The 26,708-nt window shown below is 34.4% G+C and overlaps 1 protein-coding gene across 2 annotated transcripts in view; it reads left to right on the top strand.

The window, feature by feature from the left end:
* Positions 1-26,708, top strand: part of LOC150098824 (uncharacterized) — a 174,602-nt gene that overhangs the window by 82,009 nt on the left and 65,885 nt on the right. For both annotated transcript variants that reach the window (XM_090405474.1, XM_090405473.1), the window contains exon 3: positions 20,172-20,191. In XM_090405474.1, coding sequence (XP_090261600.1) covers positions 20,172-20,191 — 20 coding nt within the window. The remainder of the gene's footprint in view (positions 1-20,171; positions 20,192-26,708) is intronic.

The following is a 26,708-nucleotide window of genomic DNA, read 5'->3' as shown; positions in this document are numbered from 1 at the left end:
GGACGGCATGGAAATCTCTTTGGCAAAATCTCGACGCTTAAAAGCACACGAGATCATAGACGAAGAAGAAGAAGATAATAGAGAAATGTGTATTGAAAGGATGATTACTATTTAATGTTTATTTTTCGGTTGAGTAAATTATTCTAAATTTACTGAAGTAACTAAATGCTTGTCCGCACGGTTAGTGGCTATGCTCTTCGCAATCATATGCCTGGGAAGGAGTGTCCTAGGTTCGATTCCCGTCGGCGACGTGAGGAGCATAAGGATCTTCCTCAGCCATAGCCAAGTTAGCCGGTCTTGGGCATGGACAACAGGGTTTTTTCCACCAGTTTATCTGGGGGTTTTCATCCCTCAAGCAGGAAATCCGTCCCCGTGAACACACACACATTTACAGTCATAAATACTTAACCCCCCCATGAGGGGGCTCAACTCGCCCCAGAAGGGACGTGGAAGAAAAGCGAGGAGACTCCATAAGAATAAATAAAATAAATAAACTAAATGCTTTATTTACGTGAGTTACGCACATATATTACTGCTTAAAAAATTAAACTATTTCATGCAAACAAAGTTGAAAAAAAAAAAAAAAAGGCAATGATTCTCATTACGGCGAAATGCGCTATACGACAGTGGTTCGGAACCTAACTTGTCGTACTGCCGAGGTACGCCTTATCAACAGCCTGACTAACGTTTGTTTAACACCTGCTAAAAGTTACCGTGTAAAAGGTTTCTGTCTAGTCTATGAAATATTTGTGTTATCAAAAATTTTATTATGAAAACTAAATGAAATTCGAAGTCAACCTGGCAGTTCTTTGGAAACAAGAACAGAATGCATTTCAGTAAACAGTATTTTGCTTGTAACATCAAACACTCAGAGCATCGATTTCAAAATATGGTCGTATAGATATCATGATTACTAAAGTTAGGAGATTTATTTCATTTTTTTAAAAAAAATCTTTCATGTATTGACTTATTTTTTAAAGCATCTGACACGTTTGTGAAAGAGTCAAAGTCTAGAAAAAAAGTGTACATCCATTCGAAATTACTCCTAATAGTTATAACTGAATTCACTTACACAATTTCCCAATATTAAAATGACTTTCAGATTAGATAATTTCGTATAACATGGATTGTTTTGTAATTAACTTATTCTGGTAAAACCTTTATGATAAATGAGAAATATATTCCCTTTTTTGAGAAACCGATAAAGTTATTGACAATCTACACACTACCTCAGCGACGCAGTGAGGCTGAAAAACAAACCAATTCGAATAGCGTGTGTGTGTGTCGATTTTCCGATTTTTCACTGAATAAGCCAAAGAGTCTCGTAGCTTTTTTTTTTTTTTTTTTTTTATGTGTAATATTCTTTTACATTAACCATCACACAATGATGAGGTTCCATTCTGGAATCGATTAGCTGTCGAAGGAAATGGGATGATGAATTATTATTTCGTTCTAACATAACAACCTACCAAACTAACCATTTTTTTTTCTTTCTCGTTTATTTCTTTTGTGTGAATCTCAAAAAGGTTGTAAACCTAAGTTATATTAGTATTGTGGGTGAGCTAAGGGTTAGATAATCCGGAAAATTATATCTTAAAAAATTATTTTCTTTTTGTAAACAAGTAAACGAAAGAAACTCTTAAAGAAAAAACCATTTCTTGACAAAACACAAGACAAAAGTTCTCTCACTTGTTTATTGTAATAGGAAGAGAAAACGCCTGCAGTAGGTTGAAATTAGAATAAAAGAAAAGAGAACCACACGATTTTTCGTAAAAAAAAATGATGTTTTTTTTTTTAATTCTGAAATGATTATGCATACAGAAGTTAGTCTATATTTCGAGAATTATTTCACGAAAGAATTGCAATAAATAAGATGTATGATGAAGCTATTTTTCTCCTCTAAAAGGTACGGATAGCTTCTACGTACTCTCCGGAGTACGTAGAAGCTATACGTACTCCGTGCAACTCAATATGAGTCCAGTGTTTATGCAATTACTGAAAATTTACAGTCATTCTGTTTAAGTAGGCAAATATAGCCTGCTATTTATTTTTTGCTATCGAGATATCATCGCTTTGGCTTTCCTTCGATGCCAATTTGATTTCTAGAAAAAAAAAAAATAATCGATTATCAGATTCGGGGAGAGTAAGGAGGATGTGGAAGAACTGTCATTTTGCGGGAGACATTCTTGCACAGGCAAACCAGTCAGTGGAGCTCATTTCTGTATTTCTCCAAAAATGGCATGAATAAGATTTCAATCGATTGGCTAACTTGGGGATAACGATGCGTCTCTTTTCATGGAAAAGTTCCTTGATCCCCGTTACAATTTCAAGGGCATTCGTCCATGTACGTTCCCTGACATTTAGTTAGCATCACTAGATGTGTCTCTACCTCTGCACTTGGAAAAGAAACCAATCAAATGTTGAGTTCTGTTCGTTATTTTTCTATTCGATAGCAAGTGTAAACATCTCGAGAGTTTTTGCGGCAATTCCCCCCCCCACAATGCGAAGAATTCGATGCCCATGCGATATACTGGTGTCTCAGATTTTTTTTTTCCCTAGAGCTAAATCTCAAAGAGCGCACACAATCAGGCTATACAACTTTCTTCTCAAGTTCTTACTGCAGTTTGGAAATAAGAAGTGAATGACTCAGCTTATTCTGCAGATGCTAGCTTCTATAGCTAGAATAGCAATGCTGATTTTGAAAACACTATAACGATGTCTCTAAGACAGAAAAACAAAACCATTAGTTTTTGTTTGTCTCGATTGCCCTATGCTATATTATACTTCACTCTCATCGAAATATCATTTAAAAAAAAAGAACAGAAAACCCACTAGTAACTTGCCGTTTGTAATGTTTATCAATGTAAAATATTAAGTTATATAGAATATGCGTTGAAACTAATAGAAAGAACAGAGAAAATAATAACTAAATAGCCAATAGAAGACTCCTCATTAATATATATACAGTGGAACCTCGGTTGTCGAACAATTCGGTTCCCGAACATATTTTCCGAACAAAAAACGCCTCGGTTTCCGTACAGAATTTCGGTTCCCGAACAGGCAAACAGCAACCACGTGCTACGCGTGCTGAGCTGTAAGGCGGGAAAGCGTCAGTTACGCGGCAGCCTTCGTTTAGTGCAGACATCTGCTCGAATTTACAGCGAGTTTTCTTGATTTTCTTTGTGTTTTGTTGTTGTTGTTTTTTTTTCATAAATTATTATTAATTAAGCCACCATGGGTGCCGCAGAAGAATAGGGATAGCAGCAAAGCAAAACGAAAAGTTGTTAGAACCACGATTGAGATGAAAAAAGAAATCATATCCAAATATGAAAATGGCGTTCGTGTCTCGAATCTTGCTATGCAGTTCGGTATGGCGAAATCAACGATATGTATAATACTCAAAAATAAATAAATAAATAAAATAAATAATGTTTTTATGGAAGGGGACTTCCCCTTACTCACCTCCTTCCACTTACGCCAGTGGTTCTCAAACCTTTTTGAAGTCGGGGCGCATTTAAAATCCTACAAATAATTGTAGGCGCACTATGTACAAATTTCTGAGAAATATGTTATAATAATTAAGTCAAATATTACAGAAAAAAATAATGCGATAAAAAAATAAAATGAAACATACCTTAAATTTATTCATTCTTATGTTTATGAGCCTGATGTGTCCTAGCGATTGCTTCAATGTTTGGGCATATATTTGAAAGGCAAACTCTCATTTCCTCGTCAATACATTGAAGAGTTCCTCTCTTTTTACACTTAATTGTGGTGAGGGTAGAAAATCCTAATTCACATAAATATGATGTTGAAAATTGTAGTAAAATGTTCAAAGCTTTTTTAGATATTGACACATATTCTTCTTTTATAGAAATCCAAAAAGCTTCAAGAGACAATTCCTTATGTTTAATCATCAATCCATGATCAGTGGATATAGTTGCCAGTTCTTCTTCTGTTAATGTTAAACCAAAATCACTTGAAGTTTCCATAAATGGGTTTCTAATCCAATCGTATTGTTCAGTGTTAAGTGATGGAAAATAAGAACTCAATTTTTCTTCTAAACTTGTTAAATGTTCAACTATTATTGGAAGTGTTTCATTTATGCAAGTGTCACTTACCAATGGAAACATTTCCAAATTACTTTCAACAGCTTTTCTTTTCCAAATCTGTAGTTTTCTCTGAAACGCTTTCATTTTGTCAGTGGATGTGAAAATATTTTCTTCTTTCCCTTGCATGCTAGTATTCAAAATATTGAGCTGCTGAAATATATCGGCCAAATACTGTAACCTGGCAATCCAAAATTGGCACCGAAGGAGGTTACAAAAATGTAATTGTTTCATCTCTTCAAAAAAAAAAAAAAAAAACGCAAGAAGTTCTTGTCGTAGCTCGTGTACACGGGTAAGTACTTTCCCCTTGACAGCCACCTCACCTCAGTGTGTAAAAGCAGCCGTCTGCGTTGTGAATCCATATCGATACAAAGCTTTTCGAATAAACGGAATTGACAGGTCTTGTTTTAATAAAGTTTACCATCTGAACAACTTGATCTAAAACTTCTCTTAATTTTTCTCCCAATGTTTTTGCCATCAAGGCCTCCCTATGAAGAAAGCAGTGAGTTACGATAATATTCTCATTTTGTTTTTTTTTTACAAAAGATGTAAGGCCCTTAACACAGCCTACCATGGAAGGAGCTCCATCTGTACAAATACCTACACACGACTTCCGTGTTAAATGCCATTTATCAAGATAGCTATTCAAAATGTATATAGCTATTCCTCACCTTTTGTAGACACACTTAATTCTTTGCAAAAAAGAAACTGATTTACTATTTGATCTTCATTAATAAAACGGACGAATGCTAAAAGTTGCGCCTTGTTGGTAATGTCTGTTGACTCATCAACTTGCAATGCAAAATTTGAATACTGAAGTTTATTACTGCATACATTTTTCTCGATATTAGAAGACATTTCTATAATACGCCTGTGAACTGTATCTTTGGACAGAGGAATCTTGCTTATTTTCATTGCTGCTTCATTTCCTAGCATTGTCATGACCATATTTTTGCATGCAGGAAAATAAGTGACTCACCTAAAGTATGATCTTTCATAATTTTTGCTATTGGTTCTGAGACTTGATAAGAAGCGATTTGAGCTTTATCAGAAACGGTCATTATACTTTTAAAAGAATTTGCCGCTTTGGTTTGCTGTTCAGACAATCTCTTGAAAAAACTTACAGATTTATCTTGTAAATTAGAGTGTATAGTTTTAAAATGTTTACTTAATTTACTAGGAAGCAATGATTCGTTTGCCATTTTACATCCACATACTAAACATAGCGGCAAAGGATGATCTTCACTTCCAGTCCAAGTGAAACCAAAGCTTAAATAACTTTCATTATATTTGCGAGTGGGCCGCGATTTTGCTTTCTTACTTACACTTAACTTTTGCTCACTTCCAGAATCTGATGCTTCAATATCATTCTTTTTGAGAAATCTATCCATTTTATTTGGGTGTATTTATCTGAAAATAAGTAATATGCACATAACATCCACTTCCAACACTTTTAAAATAAGTAATATACACAACAAGAATAATCCATATTCTTGTTCTCTTTGCAAGAAAAACCGCTGTTAATTAACATAATAATGATGTGTTGACAAAAAGAGCGGTATATCCATAATGAAAAGGTATAATAGAGTAACTATATTTATTTTTATATCTGGACACATATTTCTGTGGAATACCACAGGACGCACCCTTTGTGAACCACTGACTGACGCCATCAACGCTCCTCCGTATGTATAGCTAAAGTGAAGTTAAATTTTCGTTTTTATTTTATCTATTTATTGTGTTTATTCTATTTATGTAAGATTTTATGCATTTTCATTATGTTTGTATACGATCTTATGCATGAAGTACTGTTATAAAGGTTTAAATAAGCAATCATCTGGGGTTCGGGAACGGATTAATCCATTTTACATTAATATTCTTATGGGGAAATGGTTTCAGTTTTCGAACAATTCGGTTTCCGAACAGCCTTCGGGAACGAATTAAGTTCAACAACCGAGGTTCCACTGTATATATAAATATATTAGTGCGACAATAATACAATAGCCTGGATCAGAATTCTTCAAACCCACTTGCGTCCCAAAAGTCGTTTGAATCGATAAAAAATCAAGAACTATTTATTAAAATAAATGAATGGATGAATAACAGCATTTTATGGGCTATAAATAATTACTCTATCTAATGTAATTAGTTATATAGTATGTGTAATGTAATTTCTTTCACTTGTGAAAGAAATTCGAAAATCCCTCGAGAAAGAAGACTTAATAATTCTAAATTTTGCTCAAAATACTGAATCTGTGCAACTCGAGCACCTGATGATTTTTAGAGCAAGTTTTTTTTTTATATTATATTAATAAGAAAAGGTTAAATATTTATTACCATAGAATTTTTAAAATCTCCTGCGGTTTCTGGTAATATAATATCTAACATTTATTGATTCTTTTTGCAAAAGTATGGGTTCTCTCGTATGAAATTGCTACTTAATCACTTCTGTTTCCTCAGCAGACGAAATAAGGGAAGCGAAACAGAGATCAATGTTCCGTGCATTTTCACATTTAATGACGCACGGAGAGAAAAGGTAGGAATTATGCAGTGAATCTTAGCTTACCGAAAGCTTTTGTGTTATTAGAAAAAATGATAATAATAAGAAACACATATTCAGTAAAAAAAAAATTTTTTTGGTTAATGTTAAAGTTCATTTTCGAACGGTGCCCTTTGAAATAATAGTAAACATTAAAATTCGTTAACTGCTTTTGTACAGCAGTTACCTTCATAACAAACAGCATTTAAAATTGTTTCCATTACACTTCAGAGTATAGTAGTAACTTATTTAGTAGAAATATAGAAAATTTATGTTGTTCAAATCTGGTATAACAGCCCATCCCAAAAGCATATAAAAATTGCTATTCATAAAGCTAGAGTTGTTTTATTTTCAAAAATTTCGGTAATAATTTTATAAATCTTCTAGTTGAAGTGTAATGTTAGAAAACAGTTTCAAAATATGTTAATTTCGAGTATTTGCATTCGTTAGTTCCTTGATAGTGAGTTGTGGCACTATCATTTTCAGTGTTCTACTGACAATTTCCTCTTTTTTCTTTAGTAAGAGTAGAATGCTGAGCTCAAACATTTTTTTTTAGAAGCAACATTTTTTTAGATAAAATAAAAATTAACATTATTACAAAATATATAATGAAAACAGTATTAACTTTCCAAAACACGTAGAATGCTTGCTGGTTTCTTTGTTCTCTCAAAAAACAATAACATCAATAATCATTAAAATTCAAATTACAAAAATTAAAAAAAAAAAAAGATGGTACCCTGTATATTATTATCCTGAAACTGAACAGGAATTCCTGAATTAAAAACTTTAAATTTTGTAAAAATTCGCCGCCTAGGTGGTCGAGAGGATAAAGCAGCTGCTTTTCTACTGATAGAGAATCTCACTGTGGCCTAGATTGTCTATGAACGATGCTACCTTTGGGTGGTAGAGATTTTTATCCATCTGATTTAAGAGCATTACCATGTTGCTTAAATGGAGATTTAAAGTGGAACGAAAAAAACTACCCCAGTTTCCTTGATTATCAGAAATTTACTATACCCACAGTGTGTGTATGTATATATAGATTCCACACACAAGAGGTACTAGAGCCTATAACACATCAGTGTTATGTCTGAGGTGCAGATAAGGATTTAGAAACCTATTGATATCCTTTTTAAAGAGATGCAGGTTGAAATTGTTAGGAAACACATCATGAGGAAGGCTGTTCCAGAGAACAGAGGTAGATGGAATAAATGAGGAAGAGGAGAAGCAGATTCGATTTGCAGTTGTACTGTAAAGCGATGTTGGACACTGCTGCTCTTGTTTTAACAGGCCTAACAGCAAGTGGAGGAATGATGTTTGCCAAGTCACTAGAACAATGACCATGGAAGTACCTGTAGAAGAGAGACAGCTGAAACATTGTGTACAAATTTAAAATCAGGCTGATGGAAGGAAAGGATCACCCGTGAGCTGAATTTCTCTCCTCTGGAGGTATTAGCCTACCTCGGTTTTCAACTAGCTATTATAAGAACGGCAGACATTTTAGTTATCAGAAATGGAAGACGCGAAATTTTGCAGCGGAGATGGGTGTGTTTCTGCCAGTATGACTGTTAATAATAAGTATTACCTTTTTATAAAATAAAATGAAAAAAAAATCATAATTTAGTAATAAACTGCATGTAACACATACAGTCAGTAGCCAAAATATTAGCAACACTGCCATGCTAAATGTAATTACTAATAACACACGACTAATAAATGAAATGTAGTAGGCACCAGTTATAAGAGGTAGATTGCCTCCAAAAACTATCTGCTTTCAAGTGCGTGCAATAATATACAAAAGTCGTGAAACTGTGTGTCCAGCTATGATAACAAATACTACTTTACCACTCGCATGCACCAGTAATAATAATAATGCCGCATGCGAGTGGATATACTTTTAATGTAGTAATAAACAGAAAACATCAATTCAACGTGGGACATGTGGTATCAATAGTAGCAGACAAAGGATGGACAGAACCAAAGTACAACAGATGTGTCACAAATTAGTGAAATAACTGCGCCGTACAAGGGACAGATATATCACTGTCCCTAATGGAGGATATATATTTAACAGCGGGAAACTATAGAGAGTACCAAAAGCAAGCAGCAATGACTAAGGTGGGAAAGAATATTAGCGCTGAATACTAAAATACTGGAGAAAGGTCGCATGAAGTGATAAGTCGGGTGCTATAATTTTATACAGATAAAAGTATGATGACAAATATCATGCTTGGTCATGATATTGTCATATTCGTATCCTGCTGTCCAAGTCCACTCATATATGATGACCATTAGCCTGTATGTGATGAACAGTTTTCACTGGATAAGAGATAACGCGCCATGTTCACCGGGCGTGTGTGTCGTTCAGGCATTTGGCCCTTTAGTCAAAAGATTTCATGACAGGTGCATCCTCAGTAAATCTAGTGAAATTGCAGGAATTCATTATGTCCATCTTACTTAGTACTGTATATGCGTAATAACATTTCTTGAATATCATTATCGATTTAATGTTCTGGAATGCTGAGACTTTTCTCTTGGTAGTGTAACATGCCAGTAAGGGAGACCGCTTTAATAAGCCGGCTACCCAATGTACACACACACACACACGGCCTGGAATCCCTGGTTTAGGAATAATTCAATGATAATCTATGAATGGCCAGACTTCAAACTATTCTACAGAAACTCAATTGATATGACAACAAATCTTAGTACCAAAAGTGATTCACATGCTTATTTTATTCGAAATGAGGTTTACTCCTCCAATCACATGTTATTTTTCTGATTATTAAAAGAAAATTGCCTTGGAAACTACACAATCTAATTCAGGAAGCTGAGCAAAATACGATTTCCGAAATTCCGTGTCGTGTTTTTCTGTTATAGTAATATCATTACTGTTAGGACAAATGCATAGTGTTTATCCTTTCGAAATATTACACGAGTTTTATTAAATTATTTTATTAGTTTTGTTACCTCGATACCCACCTCATGCACGCGTAGTTCATTTCACTTATTGTTAGCGTTTAAATTTAATTCAGTAGCTTAGAATTACTATTAATTACTGTTCTTTACCAGTTATTATGCATTATTCAAGTTATCACTGTTTCTCATCTTTCAAGAATATGTAAATACAGTCATCTTTATGCAAACAACTGGTATTGTATTATGACGCAGACGAGAGAGCGCGCTTTATGGTGAGCTAGTTATTAATAGAGATGGAGTTCTGCGCACTAAAAAGAGAATAAAAATCATATTTTACTAAACAGTTGCTCTGAATCTATTCCGAATTCTTAAGATGAAATTTATGCAATTTTCTTATCACATCCACCGGTAAACGTAATTTATTGTAGGAAGTGATTATTAGTAATTAAATAAACGAAATTGAAGTTCGTATTTATTGACCGATATTAGAGAGAGAGACTGGCTCTTAAGCAACACACACACACAAACAGAAAAACACGACACGGAATTTCGGAAATCGTATTTTGCTCAGCTTCCTGAATTAGATTGTGTAGTTTCCAAGGCAATTTTCTTTTAATAATCAGAAAAATAAGATGTATCAGAAAAATAACGCTCACAAAAAATGAATGAACTTCTTGAATAGGGCAGGTAGTGTAAAAATGTTTCTTGCCGAAAATCATAAAAAATAGTTTTGATTTCTTATGAAAAGCATTCTTCTGGAGGATTTGAATAAACCGGCCCTATAAACATACTTGCTCAATGTCATCAATGTAAGGCTTTTCCATTTTTAATAGGATGTATTGCAAGAAATGTAGGAAGCAAGAGATTTGAGGATAATGGTGAATGCAGAGAGTTGATATTCAGGGGACACACAACAAGAGGTACTCAAGATAACAGAACTTTTGGAATAATGTATACAGGACTCATTTTGGTATACCAAAATGTGTATACCAAGTAATAAGAATAACAACTAATAATACATTTAATTCACTCGTATTATTTATTTATTTATATATGCAGGGATGGAAAAATACGCTCGCCGACGAGTACTCGCAGACTGGATAAAAGATAATATTTTTTTTTATTTAACAAAACCAAAAATAAAAAATAAAAAAAACTTCTCTAACCACGAAAACGACCCCTGATCACTTTATGATTAGGCGTGTTTCTGACCCTTATATTGAGTAGAACAAGTTACTTATGTAACATGTTAGGATTAGAATTAGAGGAGAAAGCAACTGAGGCTATGAGATCCAGTGTATGCGATATTTGTGTCAGTTTTCTGAACGGTTTTCTCCGTTTTGCGGGATGATAAAACATAGTCCTACGAGACGAGCTAACTCATCTTCAGCTGAAAGCTTTTCTAAAGATTCTTTGCGCCCTGAATGGGATTCGAAGGCGTAGCAGACGGAAGAGCAAACACTGCGAAGTCCCTCACAGCGCTATGGAGGAGCTGCACCTGATAGGAAAACAGATTTTCTTTAAATCCCATGGCGAATCTAAAATATTTTCCATTAGCCGTGATAAAATTTTTAGCTAAACGATTTATGGCAGCTTTTGTTTTATCTGTGTGTGTCTGTGTGGATGTGGTGTTTCATAATAAGTAATTAAAATATGATTTTGGTTAGTGGGTGGCATCTTACTAATAGGAAGATAGTATAGGAAGATAGACTTCAAAACAGGACTCAATAATACCAAAGGAATCTGTTATGAAAAGTTATAGGTCATCCCTAAATGATGCAACATTTTTAAGAACTTTGGACTCCCATCTATTGTCATAGTTCTTCATAGCCCACCCTTCTACACATACCGGCTACTGAATTATAAACTTTTATTTAATATCATGTTAGATCTCCTTTAGCAACTGCCAATAACGATCATCCTCATCAATTTCCATAGTTGGCATGGTTCATTGACGGAACTATGAGTATGGATCAGGAACATTCTTCATTAAATGCATCGGTCAATTGCTGAGCATAGCAAGTTTTGTTTGTCCGTACAAACTTTCTGAGATGAGATCTCGTTCTTCCTGACAGGCTGTCTTAGGGCCACAGTTACGCCTCTTAGACAAGCAATGTAGGTTATTTTTCCACTGATTAAACACCCGGGATATCTCACCTTTTGAGAAACTAGTCAGATCTGCTATTTTCAAAATAACGGCTCCACCCAGAATAAGCCCTTTATTAAACTCCGAAAGATCCTTTGTCTTCCCCATCGTGATCAACACTATTGAAGATTACTGACCAGCAGCATTCGTAAATAGTTGCCTAGAACATGTGATGATGCACGTGACAAAATATTTTGCATATACGCTGCGTAAGTGACGTTTACTTACATCTGTATAATGTTGAAAAGTTTGAAATTAATTTCAGCTTTTGTATCTTCACTAGTTATATGCAGTATATTGAGACTACAATATTTTCAAAGCATACGATAAATCAGTATCTGGATTGAAGTTTATATTCAGCGCACTAGAATTCAGAAAGATATTTAATGATTTTCACAATATTTTAAAGCGCTGTGTTTGGTTTCTAATCTAAAGATTTCTCTCAACTTTGCACTTTTGAAATTATCTAGAATGGCATAATTCTAGCAATATTTTTTTCACGAACATCCTGCTCATCCATTTAACACAATTCAAATCAAATAAATAGCAAGCTTTTAGTGAGTTCAAATTGAAGATCAAATTTTCTTGATATGATGCACTTAAAAATATTTTAAGCAAATTCTCCATCATTCGACTAAATGTGAAGAAAATTATATTCCTAAAGATTTCCTACTGCAAGAAACGGAACATTTTTCCCTCGAAGAAAGCAACTTAAATTCCTTACTTGCGTGCACTGCGAGTGTCTGATTAAATTTCAGAAGGAAATTCTTCCATTAACATTACTTGGAAAAAAATGATTACAATGAATAATTCAGCAGCTAATTTGTAACAGAAATGCGCGAAATGGTTCCATAATAGAAATAATTTTCCCGCAAACATAAACGAAGAAACAGTACCGAGGCAATTAATCCCCCCCCACACACACACACACGCCATCCTCCGTTTTTCTCTCTCTCTTTGCCAAATTAATAATGCCAAAGAACTAACTACCTTTCTTGGTAGGAATCAAACCGTTTCATTATTAAAACACTCGTGAAGAATTAAAGCAAATTACGTTTAAGATTAGGAAGGGAATCTTATTTGACCACAGCTGAGACTTCCGTTTGGGCATAATCGAAAAACGTTTCAACTTTCCTTCAAACGCCCCTGATCATTAAATCTTGCACTAAAAGAAGATGTTAACCATCAGATATGTATATATTTTCATGGTATAGATTTGCATGGATACAGAAATTTTATCACCCATCTGATCCCACCTAACGTTAGCGAACCTAATTTCTTTAAAAAAAAAAAAAAAAAAAAAAAAATTAGGAATACTAAACGTGATTTCGGACTGAATATAATGAATTGGTCTAGTTCAAAAAAAGTGCCATTTTCGGATAAAAATAAGAGACCTGTTTTTACAGATTTTAAGAAATAAAATACAGAATTTAATAAACCTTATTTTAGTGTTAGACAGCCATTTTAAATACATTGGACAACAAGAATTCTATAACCAGGATCAGAAAAGGTGAAGCATTTTAAAGTATTTCAGGGTGTAAAATTTAAAATGGAACTTGTTTTGTTCCCAGCACATCAGGGGTCAAAATATAGTTTATCTAGTTATAATTTAATGATAAAAACAATTGTTACGTAGTAAAAAACAATGAAATATGTAAAATGAATATGAACAGTCCAAATGCAAGTACTTTTATATTATTTAAAATAAGTAAGAAAATAACAAAAATAGGAAAGGTAGCAGTTTATAAAAAATGTAAACATCACTGAGTACCGTTGACAGAGTGTAGCATAGAGGCAGCTTGCCTCACGGCGAGGCTTAATAAGGGCGCTCGTTCAGCCATATTGGTAGGCGCCGTCGCTAAGCTAACAATTAGCGTAGCAAGTGTGGAAAGCAGTTTTTCCAAGCTTAAACTGATTACAAATTATTTGCGAACAGCAATGACCCAAAAAAGATTGGTTGGTCTAGCAACTATATCGATAGAGGCGGACATAGCTTATAATTTAATTTAGAAGAGTTATAAACAGTTTTATTGTGCGATATTTGCGTAGAGCAAACATTTAATTAAATATTATTATGTAATCGTTCTGCATTAATGTTTTTCTTGTAATAAAAACAAAATAGCAATTGGAGATTTTTTATATTTTTGTCTTATAATCCATCAGTGGCGACATTTAATTGTTTGCCTCGGGGCGCGATCTAATCTGGCGACAGCCCTGACATCACTGCATGTCTGAAGAAACAGCAGTTTCCCATCACACCTAACATTATCCACCCCCAGCATCGTTGCCCCATTCTAGTGATGGCGAACCGTTCGTTCACCTACTCATGACTTATTCTACCAAACGTTTTCAGAAAAATAAAAAGTCCATGGGAGTCGAAGGATGTGAATCTTTAGTAACATCCTGGTGCGCATACTGTGGTATTCTGTTGAGTTGGACAACTAGTTTCCAGCATTGCTGTTGCCCAAAAATCTGTACAATAGATTATGAATTATTTCCAAGCTTGTAGAGCTATTTTAGCGATTACCTTTCAATACTTCCCTGATCTGAGGTCCAAGAAATATAAAATCATTAAGTTTGCCATCGAAAGTTTTGCTGTTAGATATTCGATTGCCGGTCCATTTTAATCCAATGCTTTTAACTTTTTTTAAAAAAAATATATAGCCTTAACAAAACTGAACAATTGGACCAGCACTAATACAATTAAATCGCCACAAACACTGCTATATAGCTCTTATACCTTATTAGTGCCATCAACCTGAATACCATCAAGAGTCTTTTTATACTTATTGAGTGGGCAAATGGTATGGAAGGCCTCTCGTTAATAATGTTTTAACACTGCTTTTTAGTTTGTTTTGGAAGAGTCCACAAACAAGCATCAGTCTTTCAGCTCAAAGTTTATTGCAAAAGATATTTACTTTTTAAAGTAGATTTACTTTATGTCAGTAATAAATTCCACTCTTTGTCACAAAATATGAAGCTTTTTTTTTTCTTCTAAAAGCAGAGATTTTTGTTCTTTGAACTAATAAGTTCCATTGTTGAAGAAGAGATCTAAGCGGTTTTAGAATTGTTTAGATAAGTCGAAATCTTTAAAACGATATCAAAATGTTTTACACAGAAACGCAAGATATTTTAGTTAAACAGAAATAATATTTTGTTCTCTCCAAATCAAGTACTGCAAACTCATGAAACGGCCTTATCTTTGAACAGAAGAACCCTGGTAGCTAAGCCCTTTAGTTGGAAAGACCTGGGTGTTAATCCCATCTAGGAAGTCTTTATCATGGCTTTTTAATTAGAGGAGGCTTGGCCCATCTCATATAGAGTGGGTTGTTTCCCTCCCCAGAAATCTGGCGATTCATCCGGCAAAACAAGCAAACTGATTAAAGAACGCAATTAACAGTCTTAGTTGCTTCTCTCGTAGACAAACAGAAATTCAGACGTTCAATCAGGGCAATTAAGTATCATTAATTCAACATTTTAGTACTATTTGAAGAAGTCATGTTCCCATGACTTCTTCAAATAGTAGAAGTCATGGGAACATATTCCACACATCTTTGAAAAGCGAACACATCGGAAAAAACCCTTGGGTGATAGATGTTTTCGGATTGCAGATTTGAATTCTGCATCTCGAAATACAGGATCACCTACAGTTACAAAATATTTTTAGTTACAAAAACTTCTAATTTGTTGACTAGCAATATCTTCAAACGTTTGTAAATATATTACTGTTCAAAAGTTTCAAGAAGGCGCTATTTTGAGCACCGCCTTTTAAATAAGAGGTTACACGCTGCATAATGCCATTGGTGATGGATGGCATTACGTACGGGATAAAAATCTGAATTACTGAAGAGTGGATTCTGCACTCTCTTGTATCAATATATTTAGTTCAAAGCAAAATTGAAAGAGTGAATTTGTTTAATTTTAGGAAAATATAAAAAAAAAGTTAGTAAAAAGGAGAAATGTACTCGAGAAGAGAGACGCTTAAGAAATTGCAATGATGTGAAAGTCGGGATGTTGTTATGCAAAAACAGAATTGGATCTACGTTTCTTCGAATTTTCTCCTCTCACACTTTTTACTAAAATGTGCTGTACTAAGTTTCGTTCATTTTTCAGTCCTGAATAAAAAATTGTGTATAGTCGTATAATTGAGTGTAAGCCAAATTGTATATTAAATACCGTATGGTATTTAATATACAATTTACTGTATTAAGTTGTATATTAAATATATTAAGTTGTATATTAAATATTGTGTACTAAATACCGTATGGTATTTAATATACAATTATTAGAACAAGTGTGCGCACTTCTCGAATGCGCATGCTTGAAATGAGAATTAAAATCGAAAAAAAAAATTTTGTAAACGTGAATTAGCACAATTATTTTTTCCACATTTCAAGAATAATATCATAAGCTTGATAATTTTGAGTCGAAGAAATGGGAGAAGAGGAAATTTCAGCTCTGCCACAAAAAACGTGCCGCCAGTACTGCACTGACTATTACAATAATACCCACAATTTTCTGAAGGTAGCTTCAGTTTGAAAAGTTGTGATGTACTAATTTTTTTAATTGAATATTACAGCAGTTCGGCATCAAAATATCGCCAACTTCGCTTTTAATTATATATATATATTTTTTTTTTTTCAATTGAAAAAAAAAAAAAATTACATCCTTTCCTCATTTTTTTTTTCCTGGTCACTGTTCATAATGCGCCCAACCAGATGAAAACACAGGTAGTATATTTGTGGCCAAAACTGGACGCGAACACAGAATGCTACAAAGCAGCAGCGAGCATCCTCTCCCCTCAATTTCAGACAACTCACGTATTTCATTCTTGCATGACGTCACACGGTAGACGCAAGGAAAACTTAGTGATACCTTGAATATGGGGAAGATTATGTCAGAGCTTTTCCACCGGTGTGCTGCTAGATACTGATGGTCGTAATCTTTCTAGTGTTAAAAAATGAAAACCATTTTTTATAACCATCCTAAAACTGAACACTGCGAATCGTTGTCTTCTGTAAACGTCCTGAATTCCGTGATTGTTTTGGCGAGTTACGCGTAAGACGAAACTAAAAAGAAGAATGGAAAAATCGTATACAAAGAATGTAGGATAATATAAGTGGACAGAGAAGGCAAATAACTGGATACTAAAGTTAAAGAGAAGTAGAGGCAGTACGAGAAGAGGGTGGTGGGATGGTCTTAAAAACAGCGGCAGAAGTAATGATCAAGCGATTATTACTTCAGTCATGGTTTTTTGTTTTGTTTTGCGTGTGCGTGTAAAATAATGATGGAACCCGTTAAAGTACACTTTTAAAAGAGATCATTTTCTGAATTCTGGTTAATGGCAAGAAAGAGGTTTTCGTGAATCGGAGAAAAAGCGATAAATACTCTTCCTGCCATTTGCTACCATCTGCTTGGGCGAACAAACTATTTCGTCGATGGTGGCTATCAAGGATTTGAAGAGATCATTTATATATATATATATATATATATATTCACGAAATCAAGCTCAAGATTCTGTTAAAAAATCTTCTTCTTCCCTCTTTTATCTTGCGGGGTCGAGGGTTTTCTATTCATTTAATCGCAACCGTATACAAAGATAAGGTGGTTAGCCTTATGCATCTCGGTGTATCCTATGCAGTGGCGGCTCGTGGCTTGAAATCGTGGGAGGTGCTGCAACTTTCGAAATATACATACACACTGTAAGTACAGCGTATACGTGTTTGGATAAAATATCAAAATTATGGTAAAATTTAAAAAAAATTAAACATGAAAAAATATTGTTCATTATCGATAAAATTATACAGTTTGGTATAATTCAAAATCACTTAAAAATAAAATAAATTAATTGTAATTAAAGGAATGGATTTACAATTTTTGGACATTACAATTAAATCCTTTAATTGTAATGTCCAAATATTTAAAGAGACGGAGTAAACACGATAAGCACTACGAACACACTACTACTGGCGCAAACTACATATAAACAACAGTGGAACTGCGCGACGGACAGTGCCGCATCACGCTAATAGCTCGTATCTCACTATGAAGTCCATATGCTTGCGCGCGTAGCAATATGACACTGTGGTAAACACAGTGCTGCTAGCGTCCTTCGCCCTTCCTAAGTGCTACAAGATGGATTTTTATTATTATTTTTATACAAAATAAGAGAATTGTATAGGATTGTTGATGATAAATTTAAATATTACAAGCAAATATAAATAAATTAATAAATATATTTATATATATCGAAAAAAATTGGGGTGCTGCAGTTCAGCAGTGCCAATGCACAAGACATCCCTGATCCTATGTCTATAGTTTTTTCTCCCTACAGTCCACGCCCAAGACCAGCTAACTTGGCTATGTCTCAGAAAGATTCTAAGCTCCTCACGTCAGCGACGGGAATCGAACTCAGGACACTCCTTTCCCAGGCATATGGTTGGGAAGCGCATAGCCACTCGGCTAATCGCGGAGACCGTTAAATAAAAAAAATAAATTAAAGTTTTATTTGGAAGTCTCACTCAATTTCAGTATCTTCCCTAATACTCTGTATTTTATATTATATAAAAAAATATTAAAAAAATCAGCTAACACCTTTTTATTCCCGTATAGGGGGAGTAGACGAGGCCATTTTAGCGCCATCTAACTTTTGGAGACTGAGTGGGGACTTCAATCTCCACTGGTACCCAATCAGAGATAGCTGGCCCAAGGCTATCACTAATTAAGCGGCGCGCAGTGAAGAGAGATGACTCAACAAGTGCCGCCATCTCGTGGTCCCTAACCCTAACACTCGTATTTAATGTCTGAAATAATGTGGGCACTACGGTCGATTTTCTTGAGTTTACGGGGAAAAAAATCCGTTTGCCCATGCCAGAGATCGACTAACTCGGGAACCAGTCGAAAAAAGGCTTAGAAAAATTTCTTCTAGTCGTCGACTAGATTTGAAACCAAGTCTTCCTTCGTGTGGTCAAGTGCTGTGGAGTGCAAACGCCACATCCACTGAGCTACACGGGCTCTTTTTTTATATAATATAATTATAATAAGAAAAATAAAGAAAGTGTAATGAAGTTTTTCGCCATTTCTCATATATGTAGATGCGTGTTCAAATCCCTTCCAGTTAACCCCAGTGTGCAAATATTATTTGCTACGTATGTCATAACGTAAAAAAAAAAAAAGTAAAGTACAGCTTATGTCACATGCATTCCAGAGAGCGACAGGATATAGAGAATATACTTTGTCTCTAGAACTGAATTCCTTTATCTATCTTCGGAATAGATATACCAATGTTCCGAAGCTACCAACCTCTCTGGGATATTAGCGGCATAAAAATATTGCAACAAACATATGTATAAGTAAAATACAAAACTAAGTTTTATTATTTGAACTCATTTATTATAAGTAGAGCTAATTTTGAAACAGTTAACAATACTCTTCAACGAATGGCTCTAAGAATGAAAACTTGAATATTTCGTCACCTCTGGTTGCGGAAGTGGTTTTAATTCTTTTAACAGCGATGAAACGGGCATTCTTACTCCATTTTACATTCACACTCTCAGTAATTCGATTTACTGATCAGATCTCGCATTCTGGTAAATGCTAGCACCGATATCAGCTCAACACTTCCGACTTTTGCCTTTGAGTATCAGCTGCAGTTGTTATCCTCACATCTGAAAGCATTTACATTGTGAACGAGCAACGATGAATAACTGAACTTCGAAACTCTCAATGTCACTTCCTGAATCGCAATTCGCAAGGTCTTCAATTCAGAAGCCGACTTCAAGGACAAACGATCGACTTCAATTTGCCAGCAGTGACGTACTTTGTATACAAAGTTGATAGACGTGCCTGCAGTCGTATTAGGTGTCAAACTCGTTTTTATTCGAGACCTATTCCCGTCGGAATAAAAATAAATAAATAAATAAAAATAAAAAAGTTACCGTCTTTTCATTTCTTATTCCGTACGCAACAAGCCTTTAAGAGAAACGAATAAATGGTGTTGGCGAAGATAATTCGTTTCTAAAATAGATCTGATACAGAAAGGCTCCTAAGGGACTTGAATATGTCTCGTTTAAGCATTCCCTACACGATTCACACGCCACTACGCGGCTCAATTAAAGCTAAATATCTTTGCCTAGAAACTCAACTTCCATTTACGCAATTTTCCTGCATTAAGAGCACTTCGATGTCTCCACTGGGTTCTAAAATTCCTGCATAAAGGAGAACCATAACTCTTTATCAACGTCAGTAGGAAATGGGAGCACTAGGAAAACTGAACAGTCACATTTAATGATTCGGAAAGCATAATACTTATTTTATACTACATAATAATTTAACTGTACGAGATAAAAAATGTTCCAATTATGTAAATAACCAGTGATTTTATGATTATTTTTATGCAATTAGAATATAAATACATATCCTGTACTAATATCTTTTTTCTCTCTAATTTTTTTTGCAGCAAGATTACCAGAGCAAGAGGTATTATTTCCTTTCATTTTTAATTTAATTAACTGTTTATATTTTACATATAAAGCATGATTATTGCAACATAGATGTTCATATTACTTTGAAATTGATTCGAAGTTTAGTATAAAATAAAATTATCAGAACTAAAATAAAACTTTTATGATTGTTAAGTACAGGATAAAAATAACCACATGCCTGCGTATCTGCTCTCCAACCAACAAGCTATGTGTTTGAATCCTACCGTGGACATGGATGTTTGTGATTGCCTTTAGGTGGGAGATGAAGTTCATCGCCGGTGTGAGACTACATCACCGCTTACTGAAAGCTTGAATAAAAAAAAAAGTTTCATGTTCAACTTCAACATGAATTTCATTTTTAAAATCAATCATCAATAGTGTGCACAGCTCACATAATCTTGAGTTGCTTTGGTATTGCGCCAGATGATTTCTACTATCGCCGTTTTAAGCTTTTCGTTGATTCAACACTATTCTTTTGCACTGTAGTTTTCCTCTAAGTGCCATATGGTATACTGGTCTAATCAGAGGTTTAAGTCAATTAATGCAGATGACTCACCATTCCTCTGTTGCATCCATAAGGACAAGTATTTACGCCTGTAGATCTGTGCGTTCACGGGACCAGTTTGCCAGTTTTGAGGGACGAAAAACCTTCCACTCCCGTATGAGACCGACTAACTTCGAATTTGACTGAAAACACAGACGGGATTCGAACTCGGGTCATTCGAATTAAAGGGCTAGTCTATACAATTGGGTTACGGAGGCTTCTTCGTAGTACAGTGCCAAGGTAACTCATGCTGAAGGTTACACGAGTTCCGTAAAATATTGATTACATTGCAAAACTTCTCTTGAAGTTTCAACAGAGCAAACATTAGCCTACCTACTTGATTATAACGTAAGAATAATTTTAACTTTACTAATACCTACACTTTTAATACAAATACATAAAGTTTGAAGGACTGTAAAATGTTAGTCGATGTTAAGTCCAATAAATAATTAGCATAAGATTAGGGTGCTTATTTATTAGTTAGCTAATCATAGTAAACACACGTTTGTGTATAAAGAGTTTAAAACGGATTAGTTCAATGCACTGCTTTGCATCTTTACTAATCTACATCAATTTGGTTTGCGATTGCATTAAATGCGAAGACGTATTATAACGACAAACAACCAGTGAATAATTTCTGCAGGTAAACGATGCTACGTGATAAAGCATCCACCATCGTCTAATTAGAAATAAATATTTTAAATGAAACTAATACGAACCGGTTTAACAAGCGAAATCTCTGAGACAAAGTCCCGGATTTGGGACTAATACGCATTATTGAAATATTATTGACCGTACTAATATTACTTACATTTGCTCTCAAATATGTATGATACGAAGAGCGTATACTGTGCATATATTATCTAATTTTATCTCTCTTTTTTTTTTCTTTTCAAACATACATCGGCTTGTTGAATCATTAAAGTGTTCACTTACCATGTTGTTTACTTTTCTCTCCTTTCTGTTACTTCAAGCTCTTGAATAATGACGAACTTAAGCTAGTTCTCAGATGAGAACTAGCGTAAGTTTTCTAACTCTGCTGTACATACTGTGAATGCCGATGTTTACTTAGAAGAAAAGAAAAGCAAGTCTCTTGACACTAAAAAAAAAAAGTGTTTTAATTACATTCTCGTTGTATAAAGTCTCCTTAAGATACACGTGAAGCAACAACTTAAAGTTTAAGATCTCCCAACGCAAAACTTAATATTAAGTTGAGATGACCTGCAAAGCAAAGAAAAGGAAGGAAAATATCTAAAGGGTAACAAACAATGAGAAAATAGTTAACTCTGATTATTAAGCGCAGCGACTCGTCAACAGTGATTGCCTCCGGGTGCAAGATAATATTGTGCTCCGTTTTATGGCTCATGGCATTGAATTAAAATCTCTTCAGCCTCTGAAGGACTAAAGCCCAGTTGGCGCTCTTAGTAAAATGAACTTAAATTGGATGTTTTTCAGTTGAAGAGAGTGTTATAAATTAGAATACTACTTCAGTACTGAAGCTGATAACTGACACGAAAGCAGCCTAAACACACAAAATTGGATTCAGAAACCAAAATGCGTATTCCCTTATTCGAATGTTAGAGAAATATTTTATTTTCTGCGATGTCTAAAAAAAGAACTTTTTTTGTGTGTGGCAAATTGTAAAATTCCAGAACAGTGCAAAGTCAACTTTGCACCTCATATTTCTAACCTCGAATAAAGCTAAACCTACCTGCTCACAAACACAATTTCCATTTTCTTGCATTAAGAGGGCTCCATTGGATTCAAAACTATCTCGTAAAGGAGAATTCAACTATGAGTGCCAGATGGGTTGGATTATTTAGAAATTATTCTCGAGACAACTAAGACATTGACGAGATTCAAATCTTTTTCATCAGAAGAATAATTTAATTATTTTTAAGTAAAATTTTAATTATAAATAATTAACTAAAATAAAGAGCCAGAAAAGCTTCACTTCAGCGATGAAAAATTATATAAATTAAGTGGATATTAAATCCAACATCATTTCAAAGCCGAATACAGAAACTATAAGAGGTTTCGTGCGAAAATTTGACCAGAGAGCTTTCGGGAATACACTCGCCATCATACTACGAGTTGCCCTAGCCGAACCTTATAGGAGACACACACACACACACACACACACACACGCTCAAAGCGCCCGTATAGACACGCACATGAGCGTGCGTGTCTCCTATCAAGTTCGGCTAGGGCAACTCGTAGTATGGCGGCGAGTGTATTCCCGAAAGCTCTCTGGGTCAAATTTTTGCACGAAACTCTTATAGTTTCTGTATTCGGCTTTGAAATGATGTTGGATTTAATATCCACTTAATTTACATAAATAATTTAATTAAAATAATTTTAACGGACTGTTCCTAAGTAGCTGCTATTTCCTTCTTTATCAGTGTTTTTCAGATTCTCAATTTTTGTCATTCTTTGCAGCTACATTTTTGTAACATTTTTCAATAAATAGTATGTTAGACTTCTTTTAATATAATTCATTTTAATATTTTAAAAATTGTGGTAGATACCAAGGAATGCAAACTATGTTTGCTTCTCTATATGGGAAAAATTCGATGTTCTTTTTATACTGTACACATATGAGAGTTCAACCAAGAGGTACGTGACTTGGAACTCTAGTTTGTTTTGAATTACAGCCAAAGCAACTAATTCTGAGGTCAGTTCTCAGAATTTTTCTCTCATTTTTCTCCTCAAAATCCGAATTTGAGGAGAAAAATGCTGCCGCCTTTATGAGAAAACGATAACTTTAATACATGAAGTTGTAAAGCCTTATTAAACTTCCTCGCATCCTTTATTGGATTTCAACCAATGAACAAGCAGGGTTGCCAAGCGGAAACATCACGATATGTGCTTTCTCTACCAGACTCCAGGTGGACCAATAAACAGATATAACAATGCATTAATTCTCAAATTAAATCCCTCCGGAACTTAGTTTCAGTGAACTTTCAGTCAACTGTCTTTTCCAACAAATGCGACCCTAGTTAAATTAAAATTACGGGATCTTTCAATATATAATTACTCAAAGGACGACGCTAGATAACCTTTCAGGAATTCGACCTTCAGTTGATGGTGCGATTCTCCAAGGTGAATAAATCTCAAGAGCATGCGAAATCCCGAATATTCAAATGCATTTAGCTCAACACGTATTTAATTAAGAAAATAATTCTCCAACTTAAAGGAACGACAGTTAACACAACAGGCATGCGAAGAATTCGCTAATTTTAGCAATTGAATATTTAGACTAAAGCGACTGTCAGTGATAGCTTAATGCACCTTTTATGCTCGGACTAAAACTGTGTATGCCAGAGAATTAAATATGAAGACACATTAACAATTACGTTTGGGGCAATTTAATGCATTCGAGTAATGTGTGCAGAAAAAACAAAAGGCTTTCGTATTCTTGAATGTGAATGAAAGATTTAGAAAATTTAAAACAGTAATAAAGTCGTAATCGATTGAGTTTTCGACATTTATAGTGCAGTCTTTTCATTGGTGCTCTTACTATATGGTAAAATAAAACTCTAGGATGCGGAGAGATCGAGAAATTTTCGGCATAGTAAGGGCTTCAACAAAATTTCTCAACGTCTTTAGTGGAGGGGGGAAAAAATGTTACGGGACTCCCAGAAATCATGATATATCTACTGATTTTTCTCAAAAAAATTTAATGACATTTAAACCACAAGAACATTTCCAATATTATTTGAAATCGATGCAATAATAGCCTAGTAATTAGTTTCCAGCCTTTGGATATTGCTAAATACATTTGGATCCCAATTCCAACTGAACTGTTTTCGTTATCAGTCATCAATAGGCCCTTTTCTTTTTAAATAGTGGGCACTGTTTTTATTACGATTGTATTTGTACTAACTGGCACTGGCAATTTCTGCTCCCCAAACGTCACGCAAAGTTTTTTTTTTTTTCTTACAAAAATTTTAATAAAAAATGTTAAGTACTTTTCAGATTAAAATTTTGAATGACAAAAGATAAGACTACAGTCCGTGTTTTTTCTGCTATATTTATTACTCAAGGGAAAAGAAGATAAAGGAAAAACTCTACGCCTTTACAAAAAGCAGTTTTGGTGATAAGTCAAAAAACATCATATAACAAGTAATGAGATTGTTTTCCCCCAGGGAATCAATTTAATGGCATTTAAAGAACTGACGGTTACGGGGAATGACTATAAGTATATGCTACTTAAGGGATAGAATAAAAACTACAAACATTTTGGGTCTAAATATAGCCTGCGCGTGCTTCCCCACAGTCAAATGAGAAGGTTATGAAAAAATTGGTGATGGGTCCGACGGTGCAAACTTCTTTACTGAAAGAGCAGACAGAGAAACTCGTTTTGTTTGTTTGCTTCAGCTTTTTTTTTTTTTTTTTTTTTTTGTGAGACGTAACAGTGAATATCAATCTTGTTTGAATCCCCATAAATAAGGAAATTAAGTATTCATGGGAGATAGCTTTCTTTAGATGGGGAAAAAAGTCAATAACAAATAAATTTGATAGCGTTCATTATGTTGAATTTTTTCTTGACAATTATTAATAAGACTATTACACTTTTTTATAAAATCTTTATCAAGTAGCTTTATTTCTATCCTCCTACATGTTTCGCCAATCTGTTTCTATTGGCATCCTCAGGGAATACAAATCAGTAAGCACAAAATGAAGGTTACAGACTAGGTTATAACCGATGGTTCTAAATCCTACAAAAATTGGTATTGTGCGTGACAATGTGCGTGTCTCGTTAACGTGATTTATTCGTGATGACTCATGACGTAATTGTTATGAAAGTTCATTTCTTTGATATTTAATGATCTGATAAAAGTTTTCCAAATTTCTGGTAAAATTAGACCTTGATTCTTGTTTAGGTTTTCAGTTTTACGGACGACTGTAGCTGCTTCTTTAAAGGTTCTTGAATGGTAGTTATCTTCTATGTATGGCATAAGGCTCTTATCCCACTCAATGTGATGGTTAGTAGAGGCAAAGTGGTATGAAAGGCCTGAAATGTCTTGTCTGTTATTTCTGACATATCCTATGTGTTCTTTCTTTCTCGTTTCGAAGCTTCTAGATGTCTGACCTACGTAACTAATACCACATGAGTAAGGAATATTATACACTCCAGAGTATTTGTAGAATGGGTGAGGATCTTTCGGTGATCTTAAAAATTTCCGAATAGTATTGATTGGTTTGAATGCCACTCTGATCTTGTATGGTTTTAAAAGGTTAGCTAATTTTTTGGAAAGGTTGTTGACAAAAGGAATTGTAATTGTACTGATGTATTGGACGTCATCACGTTGTCGATGTGGTATATCAGTAAATAGAATCTTGTTATAGAGTCTTTTAGGGTAACCATTTAAAGAAAGTTCTCTGGATATTGTGGTTAATTCCGTTAGTAGGTCATCCTTGTCTGTCGTATACTGTATAGCTCTTTTCTTGAGACTATGGATAATGCTAAGTTTCTGAGCTATGTGATGAGCTGAGTTGAAATGGAGGTAACGTCCAGTATTTGTAGGTTTTCTGTATACAGATAGGTTGATACTATTATTGGATTGTTTCTTTATTAAAATGTCAAGGAATGGCAGTTTTTTATCTTTTTCCATTTCTAATGTGAATTTAGGATATGTCAGACATAGGATATGTCAGAAATAACAGACAAGACATTTCAGGCCTTTCATACCACTTTGCCTCTACTAACCATCACATTGAGTGGGATAAGAGCCTTATGCCATACATAGAAGATAACTACCATTCAAGAACCTTTAAAGAAACAGCTACAGTCGTCCGTAAAACTGAAAACCTAAACAAGAATCAAGGTCTAATTTTACCAGAAATTTGGAAAACTTTTATCAGATCATTAAATATCAAAGAAATGAACTTTCATAACAATTACGTCATGAGTCATCACGAATAGATCACGTTAACGAGACACGCACATTGTCACGCACAATAC

Source organism: Typopeltis vanoorti, chromosome 15 (assembly GCF_054136105.1).
Source record: "Typopeltis vanoorti isolate ZY-2024b chromosome 15, IOZ_Tvanoo_1.0, whole genome shotgun sequence".
NCBI classification, from domain to species: Eukaryota; Metazoa; Arthropoda; class Arachnida; order Uropygi; family Thelyphonidae; genus Typopeltis; species Typopeltis vanoorti.
The sequence above is the reverse complement of the archived record's forward strand: the minus strand, read 5'-3'. Positions and strand labels throughout refer to the sequence as shown.